The sequence below is a fragment of the Podarcis vaucheri genome, assembly GCF_965113315.1.
Source record: "Podarcis vaucheri genome assembly, chromosome: 14".
In the NCBI taxonomy this organism is placed as follows: Eukaryota; Metazoa; Chordata; class Lepidosauria; order Squamata; family Lacertidae; genus Podarcis; species Podarcis vaucheri.
The window spans coordinates 51966631-51985144 of NC_138752.1; the positions used below are offsets into that span (position 1 = coordinate 51966631).

Below are 18514 nucleotides of genomic sequence, written 5' to 3' on the forward strand. Positions count from 1 at the left end.
ATGAAGCTGCAACATTTTTTTTAAACACACGCCCATTGGATTTCTCCTAGGAAGAGTAAATGTGAATTGCACGGGGGAAGGCGGTGCTACAGGCCAGTAGTTTGTAAAGGTTTCCTACAATCAAGAGGTATAAAAAATTAAAAATGTCGCGTAAGATCCTGCCCCCCTCAATACACTCAGGCAGGGCATCGCCCTTCCTGCATTTTCTGCAAAAAGCGTTCATCTGGTTTAATATGGAACACGCGTTGGCATCTTGATGCTGCCAGTTGCTTCATGCGGACGCTGCAAAACGACAGAGCAGCACCGATCCCGCAAGAAACCCTCATCCTCCGGACTCGTCCGCCTCCGCCTCTTCCAAGCCCCTTCCTTCCTCTCCGACCCTCGATTTCCAGGCGGGGATCCTCCGGTGACGCGCGGGTTCGCCCCGTCCCCCGGCGCGCGCGATCCAAGGCCGGCGAGGCGCCCCCTGGCTCGGCTGGGAGGCGCCTGCGCTCGCTCGCTCGGAGGCCCCCCCGGGCCGGCCTTCTCGCGAGACGGGGCGGCGCCGGCCGAGCCGGAGGTGGAGCGGCTGCCGGGCGGGCGGGCGCGCGGTCTGGCTGGCTGGCTGGCCCAGGGAGGGAGGCAGGCAGGCAGGGAGGCGCCTCGGCGGCGGGAGGCCCCGGGCAGGAGGTGAGATGGGCACCGGCGCTCGGGGGAGCCGGAGGCGGCGCTGGGCGCGGCGGGGCGCCCTGGTGGGGCATCCGATCCGGGCGGGCGCTGTGCGTAATGCCGGCTGGATGGAGGAGCCGCCGGGCTTTTTTTTCCCGGGGTGGGGCGCGGGTGGGCTGAGCGGAGAGATGCTGCTGCTGCCCCCCAACTTCCCCGGCCCCGAGCTCTCACCCACGTGGATGCGCGGGGCTGGCCAGCGACCGGGAGGAGGGCGCGCGCCTCCGTCCAGCCCGTGCGCAACGGGGCAGGAGGCGCACGGCAGCCGGCCAGGCTCCCCGTCCCCACAGGGCTGCCGAAGGTCACGCCGCGCGCCAGGGGTGGCGAGGGGGTGCTGCTTCTCCCACCCACCCACCCCTCGTTTCGCCCCCCGGGACTTGGAGAGGCTGCCCGAGTCGCGCGCCGCGATGGGGCGGGAGAGGATTTCCTCCCGCGCCGAAGCCCTTTTTGCGAAAGACCCGCCCGAGTCTCCGGGATTAGGAGGAAAGACCTCCTTCTTTTAATTCGGATTTATTTATTTTTTAATCATCGCGGCCACTTCGTTCCCGGTTGGTATCAAAAAGAAGACGGGGCATCATTTCTTCCCCCGCTCAGGTCGCCTTTGCAAGTTGCCAGGTAGCCGAACAAACACCTGTGGACACACTTAGACGGCGGCCGGCGATGGGGAGCGGCTGGCGCTGGCTTTGTGCTTTGGTTTCTGTGGACTTCGCTTCTAGTTTGCTGGTTCTAGTTTTTTTATGGGAAATGAGACTGTATTGTATTGCATGAAGTTAGGAGTGGTCTTTTATTATTATTACTTTAAGGCTCATAAACAGCGTCCCTCCCAGATGTGAGATTGGGATCAAAGATACCTGGCTGTGAGCACATCATACATTTAAAGCACGCAACACATCCAATTAGTGCCCGGAAACTGTAGTTTGACAAGAGTGCTGGGAATTGTAGAGCTGGGAGGAGGTAAACTACAGTTCCCATGATTGGGGGCAGGTGTCTGGTGTGTACAGGGCCTCTGACTGATTCAAAGTAGATCGGCAACATTTTATTACTTCCAGTTCTTTAACAGTGAAATTTACTCTCCATTCTCTGATTCTAAGGTCAGACTTTTGCAGCTGGCTCTGTGTAGTGAATATTGGGGTGCTTGTAAAAAGCTTAGTAGATCCCCACAAACCCAAAGTCTCCTCACCCCTGATACAGGCAACGGTTAATATTTGATTACAGTGGTACCTCGGGTTAAGTACTTAATTTGTTCCGGAGGTCCGTACTTAACCTGAAACTGTACTTAACCTGAAGCAGCGCTTTAGCTAATGGGGCCTCCTGCTGCCGCTGCGCCGCCGGAGCACGATTTCTGTCTTCATCCTGAAGCAAAGTTCTTAACCTGAAGCACTATTTCTGGGTTGGCGGAGTCTGTAACCTGAAGCGTATGTAACCTGAGGCGCCACTGTATTATGATTATCATTATTATTAATTACCTGACCTTAATCCTGAGGTCACAGGGTGGGTTACAACACCAGAACACAATAAATGATAACCCAGGTTCACTGTGACGGAGCAGCGTTTCTGAGAGACGGCACAATGGGCAGCAGAGTGGGGCGCCTCCATTCACTCCAGGGCAGCATTCCCTAATGGACAGCCTCCTGGTGGTCACATGCCAGTGGTGGGCGGGGCCAGAGGGAAACAAGAATCGGCAGGGCACAAAACCCACAGATTCCTGTGTACATGTATCTCCATTGAGACAGGCAAGTTCAAGGACCCCAGCCAACCAGGTGTGGAGCAGAGCTAGTGCAAGGTATGTACTGGGAAGAGTCCCGGGGGCCACATAGGAAGCCCTGGAGGGCCGCACCTGTCCCCAGACTTCAGATTTCCCCAACCCTGGTGTACAGTACAGTGCTCCCTCTGAAACTCTGCTTGGCTTTCGACTCATTTAATTTAACATTTATAATCCCAACAAGCTTAGCATGTTGTTATGCTTTGTGTAGTTGGGGGCTTTTGGAAGCTAGGGGGTGTTTCCATAGAATGGAATGAGGGAGGCTTGGGAGTTTGTTCGGGGTCTTTCTAGAGCAGAGCGGCTGGCTGTAGGGTTCGATTGTGATGGGTCCCACTTTGAATTGTGTTGGGGTGGATACTTCCAACCTGTTTATGAAGTTCAGCCTTGGTGGCTGGCTCCTTGGTGCTGGTGGGGCTTGTTCCACTTGTCGGCAGTTGGTGTGTTATGGAGAAATATCCCCCTTCCCCTTTTTCTTTTTTCTTCTGGTAGGCCTAGAAATCCTGTGGTTAGTAATAGCCAAAGCTGACTCAGGCATCTGCCTAGCTATCTCCTCTGAGTCGGACTGAAAATCAATGAGAACTTGAAATTAGGAGTGTTAAAATGAGAACTGGTGCGTAAGCAGTAATCCCTCTTATATGATCAGGGGGAAACACCACTGGAGGGGGAAAGGGCTTCCCCCACTGCTTCCAAGTGTGGGAAACAGAATCTAGCATTCTGCAGGGCTCCTCTGTGTGTGAACTGTGTCACCTGCAAAATCTTTGCAGTTTTCCCCTCGATCTGCCATGTTGTTGTTGTTGTTTAGTCGTTTAGTCGTGTCCGACTCTTCGTGACCCCATGGACCAGAGCACGCCAGGCACTTCTGTCCTCCACTGCCTCCCACAGTTTGATCAAACTCATGCTGGTAGCTTCAAGAACACCATCCAACCATCTCGTCCTCTGTCGTCCCCTTCTCCTTGTGCCCTCCATCTTTCCCAACATCAGGGTCTTTTCCAGGGAGTCTTCTCTTCTCATGAGGTGGCCAAAGTATTGGAGCCTCAGCTTCAGGATCTGTCCTTCCAGTGAGCACTCAGGGCTGATTTCCTTCAGAATGGAGAGGTTGGATCTTCTTGCAGTCCATGGGACTCTCAAGAGTCTTCTCCAGCACCATAATTCAAAAGCATCAATTCTTCGGCGATCAGCCTTCTTTATGGTCCAGCTCTCACTTCCATACATCACTACTGGGAAAACCAGAGCTTTTACTATACTATACTATACGATCTGCCATGTGGACCCTCAATAAACCTGTGCAACTCCCATTGTTGCTATCAAGGACTGCATATTCTGACTCGGTGTATCTCAGCCAGTGTTAGAAACCGAGCTATAAAATCTAGGAGCCAAATGGCACCTTAAATCTAGGTTATGGCTGCCACAAGGATACACCCATTTTGTGTGTGTGTGCAGGATTATGAAGGAAATGGTCTGTGGGGAAGTGCGGCACCCAAATACACCCAAAGTCTTTGGGTGCCGCGCTGCCACGTGAATCAGCTGATTTGCGGGGCAGCGCAGCACCAAAAGAGGCGTATCTTTTGGTGCTGTGCTGCCCAACAGACCAGCTGAGTGGTGCAGCACCGCAGCCACACCAGCCCGCCAGATGGAGATGTTAGGGGCCAAACCTGGCGACCAGACACCTCCGCTTCCTCGCAAAAGGCCGGTCGCCTGTTGCAAAATGCGACTGGCGCCCAGCTAATTTCGAACACTGATGAACAGAAACTCTGGGTGGGCAACGAGTCTGATGAGCGGACATAACCCTGCACTTTCTTGGAATTGGTTGTCATGCAGAGGCTGCAAAGAGATTCGCTGTAGCAAAGTGGCTCAACATGGAAGGTTGCGCCATTAGCTCCAGGCTGCTGCTTCTGATGTCTAAGAAACTGATAGATGGTGGAATGATGAACACCACTCATTCCAGATGCCAGGGGTATTGCATGAGAGCTCATTGCAGGACAGTGGTTTCCAGGTGGCCTGTAAATTAACATGGTTGTATTGAACATTAATTATTATTATTTTTTAAAAAAACATGTACAGTCATACCTCTTGTTACTTTCGGTTCAGGTTTAGGATACGTCCCACGGTGACCCGGAAGTTACGGAATGGGTTACTTCTGGGTTTCACTGCTCGCACATGCGCAGACGCTCAAAATGACATCACGCGCAGAAGCAGTGAATCACGACCTTCGCAGACGCAGGTTGCGTTCTGCTCACGTTGCGAACGGGGCTTCAGAACAGATCCTGTTCACAACCAGAGGTACCACTGTACAGTCTTAGACACTGCTCACGTTTACACTGTGCATTTGAAGCACTATGATACAATTAATCAGGACTTCCCCCAAAGAATTCTGGGACTTGTAGTTTGAAAATGAGATCCTTAGATGGTCTAGCTAAGATTCCTGCATTTCAAGGGCTTGGGCTAGATGGGGCCCCTTCAAACTCCAAACTTCTATGATTCATAAGTTCACATTTGCATTTGCAAAATGACTAGAGAACCCTTGGAGGCTCTGACCAGGATCAAACAACAGACTCTGAATTTTGACTGTATTTTGACTCTACGCATTTAATCTAGAATTGTAGAATTGTTGGGCTGGAAGGGACCACAAGGGCCATTTATTGCCCAATGTGGGGCTTGAACCCACATAATCCTGAGATTAAAAGTCCATTGCTCTACCAAATGAGCTATCACTTCGATATTTAACTTGTAGCTTGACACTTTTAGTAGGGCAGGTTGTGAAACTGGGGATGGAGTGAGGTTGCTGCAGTTACTTAGGGGAAGTGAAAAGGGGGAACTTGCAGACGTGTTTCCTCCACGCTTGCATGAAAGAGTTGTGATATGGGGTGCAGAAACCAGAAAGTCAACGCTGCTTCTGCTGGGCAGGGTACATAACAGCCCCCATATCTGGGTTGCACAGACAACTTGCTTGCAGAAAAGGAAGAATGTGTTCCTATTATGACATATTCTGGAGGCAGTGATGCTTCTGAATGCCAGTTGGTTGAAACCACAGGAAGGAAGAGTTGGCCTTGGGACATCTGATTGGCCACCTTGAGAACAGAATGCTGGACCTGATAAAACAACAGCAACAACACACAAGATACATAATAATCTGTAGAATTTGAAATATTGTTTTTTATTGTACAGTCATACCTCATGTTACGTTTGCTTCATGTTACGTTCTTTCAGGTTACGTCCCACAGCGACTCGGAAGTACCGGAAAGGATTACTTCCGGGTTTCGCCGCATGCACAGAAGCGCAAAGTGACGTCACACGCATGTGCAGAAGCAGTGAATTGCAACCCGCGCGTGCGCAGATGCACCGCTGCAGGTTGCATTCTTTTCATGTTGCGAACGGGCCTCCGGAACGGATCCCGTCACTGTCCTACTGAAACGTGAGACAAAGAAAGATAAATCGGTACCTATAACTGTCTTCTTTGACGATCCCTTGTAGCCAAGTAAGGTTGTCTTCTATAAACACGATTTTAACAGTTACAGATAGGTAGCCGTGTTGGTCTGCCATAGTCAAAATAAAAAAAATTCCTTCCAGTAGCACCTTAAAGACCAACTAAGTTAGTTCTTGGTATGAGCTTTCGTGTGCATGCACACGAAAGCTCATACCAAGAACTAACTTAGTTGGTCTTTAAGGTGCTACTGGAAGGAATTTTTTTATTTTGACGATTTTAACAGTGAGTCCGTAAGTGACTGTGGAGGCCAATTCTGGATCCACATGTCCTTCCACAGTGGGGACATAGGTTTCTGGGCGGGAGTTGATCACAGTGAGGGTTTGCCAAGTGTGCCTTCCTCTTAGCACATTTGTCCCTTTTGTCCTGAGTTCGAGTGTCTTCATAGCCCATGACACCTTTGGTAAAGGCTGTTCTCCAATTGGAGCGCTCGCAGGCCAGTGTTTCTCAATTCTCGGTGTTTATACTACAGTGTCCAGCTGAAAGGTGAGATAAAGAAAGAAGTAGTAAATCTGTACCTATAACTGTAAAGCAGTCGGTGCCCTTGGGATATTATTGGACTGCAAGTTCCATCATCCTTGGCTATTGGCTGCTGGGGCTTCTGGGAGCTGAAGTCCTACAAAATTTGGAAGGCAAGCACATTGGCAGGCCTTGTCCGTAAACATAAATGCAGCCAGTGAGTACGGAGTGGAAAATTTGTATGACTGTGGAATTTTTCTGTGGAAAAATTTCCATGCATTGTTGCCTACAATTTATTAGTGACATAATAAATAGCAAAAATTGAAAAGGTGTTTTGCGGTCCCTTAAGGGCATTCATTTTACTACTACAAAGTGCTCAGGGGTAGCATATTACGGGATGAGCTTTCATGGAGTCAACAGTTCAGTGCATGATTTGTTATCCTGTGTTACACTTGGCTGGTGAGGAATTGTAAGCTGCGAGATAAGAGGAGAATGAAATGCAGATTGTACCATCTGTGATAGCCACTAACAGTGGCAATTTTGCAAAGTGTTGGTGGTAGATAATTTGCAGAGCACTGGTGTCGATAGCACAAGCGTCCTTGCATCGATAAGCCAATAAGCACAGAGAGCATAATAAAAATCCATGCTGTTGATTCAGCCCACGAGTGATAGCACCAAGCCTCTTGACCAGGGGTGAGCAAACTTTTTCAGCAGGGGGCCGGTCCACTGTCCCTCAGACCTTGTGGGGGGGGCGGACTATATTATGGGGGGGGGGATGAATGAATTCCTATGCCCCCCAAATAACCCAGGGATGCATTTTAAATAAAAGGACACATTCTACTCATGTAAAAACACGCTGATTCCCAGACCGTCTGCTGGCCGGATTTTGAAGGTGATCGGGCCAGATCCGGCCCATGGGCCATAGTTTGCCTACCCATGCTCTTGACAAATCTTAGTTCAGGTTTTAATCTCCCTTTGAAGTTCATTGGTTCAAGGATGACCACTTTAGTTATACAGTGGCCTGGGAGGTTGATGTGTTTGGATTTATGGATATTGCTGGTGTCAGATTTGTGTACTCTTTTGCATATAGAGTCTGGCCTGTTTGTGATATGTCGTAGGCAGAAAGGAAATTAATTTCAGACCGATAGTGGAATATACACATTAGAAGGTGGGTCTGTGAATGAAACCCTGATGCAATGGATGATGTTGTTAAATCCACAGTAGACGCAAGAATAGATTTAGCATCTGGATCTGAACTGTTTTAAAGTTGTCTGCGACTTCTTTCATGTGACTTGAAAGCACGCAAAAGTATTTAGGCATGCTAAGATGCCTTCCATGTATATATTTGGGTTTCTTTGTCATAATATGTGTACAAATATCCCAGTAACTTCCAAGTGATTGCGTGAATAAGTTTCATTATAATGTTTTAAATCACATTTAAGTATATTTATCGACAGCCCCATCAATCATTTCTTCTGGCTAGGAAGAGAACTTTTAAAATATTTTATCCAGCATGTAAAATTGGCATGGAGCACTTCTTAAAAGTTTTAATCCAAAAGTCTGAGTGGTTCAATGCCTTTATTGGAAGCAGTTCAAATGTCCCAATGTAGAGGCAGATTTTTAAGTTCGAGAGGCCCCCCTTCATCAGGCTAGAAACATGTAGAACATCTTTCTTATGTAACCAGTGTGGTGCAATGGTTGGTCTAGACAGCTGGGAGACTTGGGTTCAAATCTCCATTCAGCCTTGAAGCCAACTTGGTGACCTTGAGTGAGTCATCATTTCTCAACCATGGCTACCTTTCAGGGTTGTTGTGAAGATAAAATGGGGAGGGGGAAACTGTGTATGCCTCCTTGGAAGAATGATGGGGGTATAAATGGAAGAATTAAAACAGAAAATAAAACAGAAATGGCAAAACAAAATAAAAAAATTCCTTCCAGTAGCACCTTAGAGACCAACTAAGTTTGTTATTGGTATGAGCTTTCTTGTGAATGCACACGTCTTCAGATACACTGAAACAGAAGTCACAAGACCCTTATATATAGTGAGAGGGTGGGGAGGGGTATTACTCAGAAGGGTGGTGGGAATGGGTGATTGACAGCAGGTGGTGCTGTGGTCTAAACCACAGAGCCTAGGGTTTGCTGATCAGAAGGTCGGCAGTTCGAATCCCCACGACGGGTTGAGCTCCCGTTGCTCGGTCCCTGCTCCTGCCCACCTAGCAGTTCAAAAGCACGTCAAAGTGCAAGTAGATAAATAGGTACCGCTCCGGCGGGAAGGTAAACGGCGTTTCCGTGCGCTGCTCTGGTTCGCCAGAAGCGGCTTAGTCACGCTGGCCGCATGACCCGGAAGCTGTCTGTGGACAAACGCCAGCTCCCTCGGCCAGTAAAGCGAGATGAGTGCCGCAACCCCAGAGTCATTCGCGACTGGACCTAAGGTCAGGGGTCCCTTTACCTTTAAGGTGCTACTGGAAGGAATTATTTTATTTTGTTTCGGCTATGGCAGACCAACAGGGCTACCTACCTGTAACTAGAACATGCAAGGAGAGAGAAGAAGCTGAGTGTGATGTAAAAGACTGCAATCTGTAATAGTTTTGAAATGACAAGCAGAAAGGATAGGTGCAAAACAGATTCAGGTTCCAGTTGATTTATACGATGGGGGTGTGTGTGGAATCCTGGTTCAAAACTTTCCAGAAAGCCTGCACCACCAAATGCAACAAGGCTCATTTGCTCACTGGTGTTTGCACAGAGTGGGGAACAGTTTATGGTCTGTTTGTCTGTTGACAGTGGCCTGCAAACCTCCTCTTTCAGCCCCTCCTCCTCAGGTTCAATGTTTTTTGCTTGGCCTCTCCTGAGTCAGTCATCACGTTCCCCCAGTGTCTTCCGAGGCAAGTGAACGCAGAGCCCTGAGTGCTCACTGGAAGGACAGATCCTGAAGCTGAGGCTCCAATCCTTTGGCCACCTCATGAGAAGAGAAGACTCCCTGGAAAAGACCCTGATGTTGGGAAAGATGGAGGGCACAAGGAGAAGGGGATGACAGAGGACGAGATGGTTGAATAGTGTTCTCGAAGCTACCAGCATGAGTTTGAGCAAACTGCGGGAGGCAGTGGAAGACAGGAGTGCCTGGCGTGCTCTGGTCCATGGGGTCAGGAAGAGGCGGACACAACTAAACGACTCAACAACAACACCTAACGCTTGGCGTCCAATGAAGTTGAATGTTGGAAGATTCAGGATGGATAAAAGAAAACACTTCATTGCTTAGTGCATGGTTAAACTGTGGAACTCACTTCCACAGGAGGGAGTGATGACCACCAACTTGGTTGGCTTTCAAAGCAGATTAGACACATTCATGGAGGTGGAGTCTATCAATGGCTACTACTAGCCTTGACAGCTGCCTCCAGAGTTGGAAACTGTAAATGCTACTAACTGCAGGTTGCCTCCGGAGGAGAGTGGCTCCTGCTCTCTGGTTTCCCACAGGGATTTGGTTGGCCACTGTGAGAACAGGATGCTGGACTAGACGGGTCATTGGCCTGATCCAGAAGGTCTCTTCTGGCGTTCTTGCTCTTTCATCTGTCCCTTCCAGAGGACTGGCTAAGTGCCATCACAGCACATTTTGTACTCTTGGGTATTAAGAGCAACATAGGCAGCTGCCTTCTTCCAAGTCAGATCCTTGGTCCATCTAGCACAGTATTGTCTACACTGACTGGCAGCAGTTCTTCAGGGTTTCAGATGGAGAGTCTATCCCAGATGCCAGGGGGAAAGTGGATGGTTCAGATTTGCAATGGACAATTTATGGAGAAGAACAGACCTTTTAGAGGTTTTAAGCTGTGTTTAATGCTTGGTCTGGGTGGAGTAGTTGAGTGTGGGTAAGACCTAGTCTGGGGCTCTGCAAAGGAATGTAGACAACTCCAGGGCTCCAGTTAAAGTATATTTATTGAAGAAGTAAGGCACACACAGAGAGAAATAGAAACTGGCAATTAAAGAAAAAACTGCACTGAACAGGAAACATAAAGTCCTTGTAAGTGCCCCTGTCTCAGGAGATCTTACAGGAGAAACTCGGGTCCTGAGAGCATAGTTACTGGTTTGTTTTTATTTCACGATGTGTTTTGTGTTCTTTTTGTATTTATATGTTATGAACTGCCCTGTGATCTTCGGATATACTATTAATAATAATATTAATAATGATAATAATAATAGTTGCGTGAGAGGAGAAGGGAGATGCTGCTCTCTTGCAGCAACACGGAGAGCCAAAAACATTAGAAAGATTACCTATGGCAATTCAAGAAGGGAGGAGTGGCGAGGAGAGAGGTAGCTGGTTAGGAAGAGAATACCCTACATGTGTCCTAGTGTAACGTAGTGGTTAGATTGTCACAGTAAGACCTGAGTTCAAATCCCCCACTCAGCCACAAAGCTCACTGGGATGACCTCGGAAGCCAGCCCCTGCCTCTCAGGCGGATTACGGTAAATGAGGAGGGGCAGAATCACATATGGCACCTTGAGCCCTTTTTTGGGTGGGGGAGGTAATAATAATAATAATTTTATCATTTGTATCCAAGCCTAGGACTTGCCAATCAGAAGGTTAGTGGTTTGAATCCCCACGACGGGGTGAGCTCCTGTTGCTCGGTCTCTGCTCCTGCCCACCTAGCAGTTCGAAAGCACATCAAAGTGCAAGTAGATAAATAGGTACCACTCCGGCGGGAAGCTAAATGGCATTTCCGTGCACTGCTCTGGTTCGCCAGAAGTGGCTTAGACATGCTGGCCACATGACCCGGAAGCTGTCTGCGGACAAACGCCGCAGTCATTCATTTATGAGGAATATTATGATTTTAAAATGACATCTTTTTTCTTTTTTGTGTATAGTAATACTTGTCGATCTCTGACAATAACAATTATGAACATACTCTGAAAACAAGAATATGTATAATTGTAAGATGTAAAGTCATGATGTAAAGATACACTTGTGAGTAATAGAGGAAAAACTAATAAAAAACAAAAAATCCACCCCCGACCAAGGGCCGGGTGTGTGTGTGTGCGGAGAGGTCCTACTTGCCTTTGCCCCATCCTCCCGTTCCAGAACAGCTGTGCTACTTTAAAACGACATTTGTTTTTCGGCATTGCTCTTGGGAGTCAGCTGATGGCGCCCCTCCCTTCCCAGCAGCTGGCAGAGGCACATGTGCAGACAGGCTTGTAAAGGAGGTCTGTCAGGCGGAGGCGACGCTGGAAAAAGCTGCTGCTCTCCCCTTTTCGTAAGGGCTTCGCAAGGGAGAGGCTTGGTTGCGAAGGACAACGGTCAGTGTCTATAGAGGACGGCTGCTTGTTCCAGAGGTCTCCTCGCCCCCCCCCCAACCTGCCACGTTTTCCAGAGACCAAAAAAGGTTACGTCAGCTGCCTCCCCCCCTCCTTTTGCCTTGGGGAGCTGCACCATCGCTGTTTAAACGGGGCTCTCGCCTCGAAAACGTTGCATGCCGAAAGGACCGGCAGCGAGTGCAGGAAAGGGCAAGCAAAATGGCCAAGTGGGTGGAGGGACAATTCCCCCCCCTTGGGGGATGGTTGCAGCATTTGGGGGCTTTTCTAGAGGAAAGTTGAGTCGGAGGAGTTGGAGTTTATAAAATTGTGTGTGGCACGGTATCAAAAGCTCTTCTCTTCCTCTCTCGTAACGCTTGCGGGCATCCATTGAAGCTGAATGCTCGAAGATCCAGGGCAGGTTTTAATAAAAGTCGTGCCGCGCGTAGTTAAACTGTGGAACTCCCTCCCACAGTTTTGACCGTGTTGACCACCAACTTGGATGGCTTTAAAAGAAGCTTTGACTTTTAGAAGACGTCTGAAGGCAGCGCTGTGTAGAGGTGTTTTCAGTGTTGGGCGTTTTGCTGTGCTTAATGTTTCAACTTGTTGGAAGCCAACCCAGAGTGGTTGGAGCAACCCAGTTAGATGGGTGGCGTATTAATAACAACAATAATATTGACATATTTGTGGGCTGTCAATGGCTAGAGGCCGTGTGTCTATATATACTCTGCCTTCGTCACTGGGAGTAGCAATGCAACTGGATGTGAGTTGCTGGGAAACACAGAAGAAGAGAGTGATTCTGTGCTCCGATCCTGTTTGAAGGTTTCCCAGGGGAAATCTGAATGGCCACTCTGAGAACAGGGTTCTGGACAAGGCAAGCCATTGGCCTGATCCAGCCAGCTCTTCTTATGCAGATTTATATACTTAATCAAACTCTTAATTGCTCTCCCATCCTTTCTCTGGCAGCATTGCATAAAGAGCCAGCAACAGTGGTCAATGAGCTGGATTTAGGCTGGGGAGATCTGGGTTCAAACTAGCTTGATGGTCTTGTGCCAACCTCTAACTCTCAGCCCAGCCAAACCCACAGCGTTGTTGGTTATGATGAGAAAAGTGGGGTGAACTGTGAGCTCATTCTCAACTCCTTGGAAAAAAATGAGGGTTTGTTTGTTTGCTTGTTTAAGAAAAACATGAAAATACTTTGGTTATCAAGCCAAAAAATATCTTCAGAATGGCATACGCAGAAATGGCGAAATCGACCGGAAGAATAAGAAATCAAGATAAACAACTTTTTAAAATAAAAGAATGGAAATGGTTTATTGAATATTTACAGTTAAATTGTAAACAGATAAGCTCATGGGCAGGATTATTGTAATAACCTGCAGTTTTATAAGAGTAGGTCTTTAAAGTAGATGAGTAAATGAGCAAATTAAGTTAATTTGCATATGCAGAGGATATTAAAAATAAATTTAAGAAACCGCAGGAAGAGGGGAAAGGAAGTCAAGTTTTGAAATGTTAAAAATGATTGTAAAATTCGTGAAAGGTATAAACTTGGAAAGTATAAATAAAATTTGAAAAACAAACAAACAAAGACTTCAGGGATACAGTTTCACACCAGCCCTTGTACGTTAGGAACCTGGGATATTGCTTTATGCTCAGGGTGATCCTTGATCCATTTATCCCAATATTATCTGTTCCGCAGCTAATCTCCCGGGCAGAGAAGTCTTTCCTGGTTCCTCATCCTTTCTGGAGATGCCAGCAATTGTACCTGGGACCACCTGCATGCAGAACATAAAGCATTACAACGGATGCTCCTGATGAATAGAAGAAGCTGCCACATACCAGGTCAGCTGATGTGTCCATTTACTTCAGTATTGCCTACTCAGACTGGCAGTGGCTCTCTAGCCTATCAGGCTGCGGCTTGAGGTTCTCTTAACTGGAAGTGGAAGTCTTTTGACCTTCTGTAAGTGTCTCATGTGCTAAACCACTGGCCTGTAGTCCCTCCCCATTGCAGGGGTATCTGGGACATGTTCTAGACTGGGCACTCAATACGGCCTCTGGTCTCATTTCGCGTGACTCCTGAAGCTGCCCTATTCTTCTGAGTTCCTTCCTTCCTGTTTATTTTCTGTAGTTTTTAAAGTGTGTCTTCCCCTCTTTCTGTTGTAGTTTCAGGACAATTATTGGACGGATGGACCATAATTTATCTGATAAAAATAAATGGGTGGTTTCTTTTAAAACCTTTCCCTGGTTGTACAGCTTATAATTGCATGGTTGATAATAAAAAATAAAAACATCCCCCACCCACAAGCTATCTGAGAACAAATTGGTAGACTTTTGCCAGTTATGCATATATGTTTGTTTACGTAGCACACCAAAGCCAGAAAGGCGTTACTTTCACTTGCTTCTCAGACCTCTAGCTGTATTGGTCTGCTTTACTAAAAAAAAATCCAGTGCACATTTGAGAGTAACCCTGTTAAACTCAGTGGGGCTTACTTCTGAGTAGACCGGTATAGCATTGGGCATTCTATTCTGAACTAGCCATGGTGAAAATTGGGACAGAGAGGTCTTTAGTTAACCCAGGATTCTTGTTTCTCTTGCTCCATCCATTGCTGGCCTTTGGCCTCTGAGTGCTTACCCCCAGGGAATGTGGCTTTTGACAGAATTAAAAGTTTCCATCCCCTGATGGAAAGTGCTACCAAACCCCTGGGGCCTCTGTCTTGCCTTGCGCAAGGCGAGAATTCCCCTTAAAACAGACATTAAAAAACCCAGACATATGCAGTTGCAGCTGCGTGTTCCAAGGGAAATCGATATTAAGGGCAAGTTGCTTGTCCATCACTCCTGATTGTCTTCTGGAACAGGGATGACTAACCTGTGGCCTTCCAGATGTTGCCAAACCCCAGCTCCCATCGTCCCTGACCATTGGTCATGCTTTGCTGGGGTTGATGGAAGTTGGAATCCAGCTTCATCTTAGGAAGAACCATAGTATTGCAGGAAGGGACCACCAGGGTCATCTAGTCCAACCCCCTGCAGTGCCGGAATCTTTTCCCATCATCGGGCTTAAACCTATAACCCTGAGATTAAGAGTCACCGTAAGGGGCACACACTCCCTGCCCTTTGCCTTTGGGCCAGTCAGCCTCTAAAGCAGCGGTTCTCAACCGGTGGGTCCCCAGATGTTGTTGGACTACAACTCCCATCATCCCTGAGCTCCGGCCTTGCTAGCTAGGGGTGATGGGAGTTGTAGTTCAGCAACATCTGGGGACCCACAGGTTGAGAAAGGCTGAATTCTAAAGCATGCTTCTCCAGGAGAAGAGCTGGAAAACCACCAACTTTACTCGTCATCATCATCATCAACTTTTTTAAAAAAAATAAAATATTTATTAATTTTTTTTGAAATATAACAGTAAAAATGAAAAAGAAAAAAACAAAAAAGCAAAATAAAAACAGTTAAAAACATACATTTTCCCTTTTACTTATTTTCTTTTAACTTATTTCCCGGACCTCCTCATACCTCCCTTTTTTGTATTCCACTTCAATTTATTGGTTCAGCAAATCCTTACCATTAGATTTTAACCCATTCATCATCATCGATTTTTATTGTGCTAGCCATAGGCCATGGCATCATTCAGAAAAACAACAAAAGGAAAAACAGCAATAAGCATAAAAATCATCAGGCACCACACACACAATATAAACCATGGTCACAACTACAGTACTAAGATTGTTTGTTGCATAAAATAGAATAGCAAGAGACAGGAAGAGACTGGTCAACAGTGGAACAGACTCCCTCGGAAGATGGTGGACTCTTCTTTCTTGGAGGCTTTTAAGCAGAGGTTGGAGGGCCACCTGCCATGGGTGCTTTAGCTGAGATTCCTGCATTTCTGGGGGTTGGACTAGATGACCCCTGGGCCCCTTCCAACTCTCCAGTTCTATGATTCTATGAAAACTTATATGCATGTAAAGAAACATCTCAAAGCATTTTGCAAAAAGAATTAAGAGAATAAATTTGCCAGTGAAAACAGCTGCATGAAAAATTCACACAGTTATTAAATCAGTGTTAAGCTAAGAACAGAATGAAACATGCTTCAGCATTTTACATATCTGGGTAGGCTTCTATTTTCTTACAAATGCAAAAGAGGTCTTTTTTGGAGCTGTCAAGTGGGCAAATATGGGTAAGACAATCTTCCATATACAGTAGTACCTCGGGTTACATACACTTCATGTTACAGACTCTGCTAACCCAGAAACAGTACCTCGGGTTAAGAACTTTGCTTCAGGATGAGAACAGAAATCGTGCTCTGGTGGCGCAGCGGCAGCAGGAGGCCCCATTAGCTAAAGTGGTGCTTCAGGTTAAGAACAGTTTCAGGTTAAGAACGGACCTCCGGAATAAATTAAGTATGTAACCAGAGGTACCACTGTACTGTATGAATTTTACTCTTCAGCTTCCTTTTTGGTGTGTGTGTGTGTGTGTATACACAAACACACAAGATTTCCTTGGTTTACAAAAGTACATGCCTTGTCTCTTTTTTCAGGTTGTACAGTTTTCTTACAATTTAGTTACAATTGTTGTGAGACATTAGTGTTGAATACAGTATAAGGCGGGGGAAGAAGAGGGGGGAAACTCTCTTAGCTTTCTTGAATCACCCTCCCATATTTCCAATTTGGGTACTTCATTTTGAATGGCCCCTCCCCACTGCAGCCGCTCGCCTTTTCCGTTCTGTCTTCCTGACCATCTTGTGTGGAGAAGGAGACTAACCTTGTATTTGACCTCCTTACAGGTTCCCCACTGTCCTCAAACCGCCATGCTGGCTCTCAGATATTTCCAGCAGAGCTGGAGGTGAGCACGGCATGAGGTAGCCACTGCCGACGCCTCGGGCCAGGATGACCAAAGCACGCCTCTTCCGCCTCTCGGTGGTGCTGGGCTCCATCTTCATGATCCTGCTGATCATTGTCTACTGGGACAACGTGGGGACAGCTCACTTCTACTTGCACACGACCTTCTCCAGACCTCATGGGGTCCTCCCCACCGTGGCCAAGGACGGAGGCCAAGACTCAATGTCGGACGTTGACGAGTTCTTGGAGAAGCTCCTGAGCTCTGACCTGAAACGCGATGTGGGTCTCGGTCAGAAGACAGAGCCGCCTGCCCCGCACGCCTCCGCGAGGCCCGTCGCCGGCAACTTGGAAGAGAACGTGAGGGGCTATGACTGGTCCACTCGTGACGCCGGCGCGATCTTGGACCAGGAGCAGCTGCAGGCGGAGCGGCGCCGGATGCTAAGGGAGCTGTGCGCCAACTCCAGCTTCGCCTTCCCCACCAAGGAGCGCTCCTTTGACGACATCCCCAACTATGAACTGAACCACCTCATCGTGGACGACCGCCACGGCGTCATCTACTGCTACGTCCCCAAAGTGGCCTGCACCAACTGGAAGCGGGTGATGATCGTTCTGAGCGAGAGCCTGATGGACCAGGGCGTGCCGTACGCAGACCCCTTGGACATCCCCCGCGAGCACGTCCACAACACCAGCACCCACTTCACCTTCAACAAGTTCTGGCGCCGCTACGGCAAGTTCTCCCGCCACCTCATGAAGATCAAGCTGAAGAAGTACACCAAGTTCCTCTTCGTCCGAGACCCTTTCGTGAGGCTCATCTCGGCCTTCCGCAGCAAGTTCGAGCTGGAGAACGAGGAGTTCTACCGCCGGTTCGCCATCCCGATGCTGAAGCTTTACTCCAACCACACCAGCCTGCCCACCTCGGTGAGCGACGCCTTCGAGGCGGGCCTCAGGGTCTCCTTCTCGGACTTCATCCAGTACCTCCTGGACCCCCGGACCGAGAAGCTGGCTCCGTTCAACGAGCATTGGAGGCAGGTGTACCGCCTCTGCCACCCGTGCCAGATCGAGTACGACTTTGTGGGCAAGCTAGAGACTTTGGATGAGGATGCAGCCCACCTGTTGCAACTCCTGAAGGTGGAACACCTTCTTCGCTTCCCTCCCAGCTACCGGAACAGGACAGCCAGCAGCTGGGAGGACGACTGGTTTGCCAAAATCCCCGTGGCCTGGAGGCGGCAGCTGTACAAGCTGTATGAAGCGGACTTCGTCCTTTTCGGTTACCCCAAGCCAGAAAGCTTGCTTCAGAACTGAGCGAGGCAGAACGGAGGGAAAGAGAGCATTTGAAATACCAAAATATCTCCTCTTCTTTTTCCAGAGCCCTTCCGTTGACATAACACAAATGCAACTTTTTTTCTATAGTCTTTTTTAAAAAAACAAAACAAAACCACCCCATTGCTCGGACGCATGGAATCTCCCATTGCAGGAAGACTTTCCGCTTCCTCTCGTTCCGATTCATTTTATGAAATGTACCTTTTTTTTTGTTTTTCTGTTAGGATATAAGTTTGTCCACTCCACCAGCTGTATTCTTTCGGGTGCTTTTTATTAATGCATTTTTTTAATTAAAAGAGAGCACGAGAAAGAGAGAATATTAATATATTAAAATATTTAATACAAATCATTGTTGTGGAGTAGGGGAATAAAGGGGCGCACCATCTTTCGTTGCAACTGTTCAGCTGTGAGTGTCCGCCGGAATTTTTCTAGCTGGGGAAGCCAGCAAAGTCAAACACTGTAAGTGTGTTCAGGGGAGCAGGCTAGCTTCTCACAATACTTTTTGAAAAGAATAGTGCAGGTATATTTTGCCTCATATCTCGGGTTCTACAAACACTAGAAACTTCTCTCTCCTTAAATGAATCTTTATTGCTAAAAGCTATAAGACGTCTCAATTGGTCCCAATGTGTAGGATACCATTTTTCACCTTCTCACCCCTTGCCTTTTCCTGTAAGACCTATTAC

At 47.7% G+C, this 18514-nt stretch overlaps 1 protein-coding gene across 5 annotated transcripts; it reads left to right on the plus strand.

Annotated features, from left to right (window-relative positions):
- The first annotated feature begins 587 nt into the window (after positions 1–587).
- CHST12 (carbohydrate sulfotransferase 12) lies at positions 588–18177 on the plus strand. 5 transcript variants are annotated; one of them, XM_082199833.1, is made up of 3 exons: positions 588–669; positions 13384–13526; positions 16457–18177. In XM_082199833.1, exon 3 carries the CDS (start codon positions 16560–16562, stop codon positions 17811–17813), a length of 1254 nt encoding a protein of 417 aa, XP_082055959.1. In that variant the 5' UTR covers positions 588–669; positions 13384–13526; positions 16457–16559; the 3' UTR covers positions 17814–18177. The 5 variants fall into 5 exon arrangements, with proteins under 5 accessions (XP_082055959.1, XP_082055961.1, XP_082055962.1 ...); XM_082199835.1 differs by lacking the exon at positions 588–669 and adding an exon at positions 1172–1320; XM_082199836.1 differs by lacking the exon at positions 588–669 and adding an exon at positions 2283–2488.
- The last annotated feature ends 337 nt before the right edge of the window (positions 18178–18514 follow it).

Bases quoted from the DNA above. Each gene is read 5' to 3' on its own strand.
- CHST12 (XM_082199833.1), top strand. From the start codon at position 16,560: ATGACCAAAGCACGCCTCTTCCGCCTCTCGGTGGTGCTGGGCTCCATC.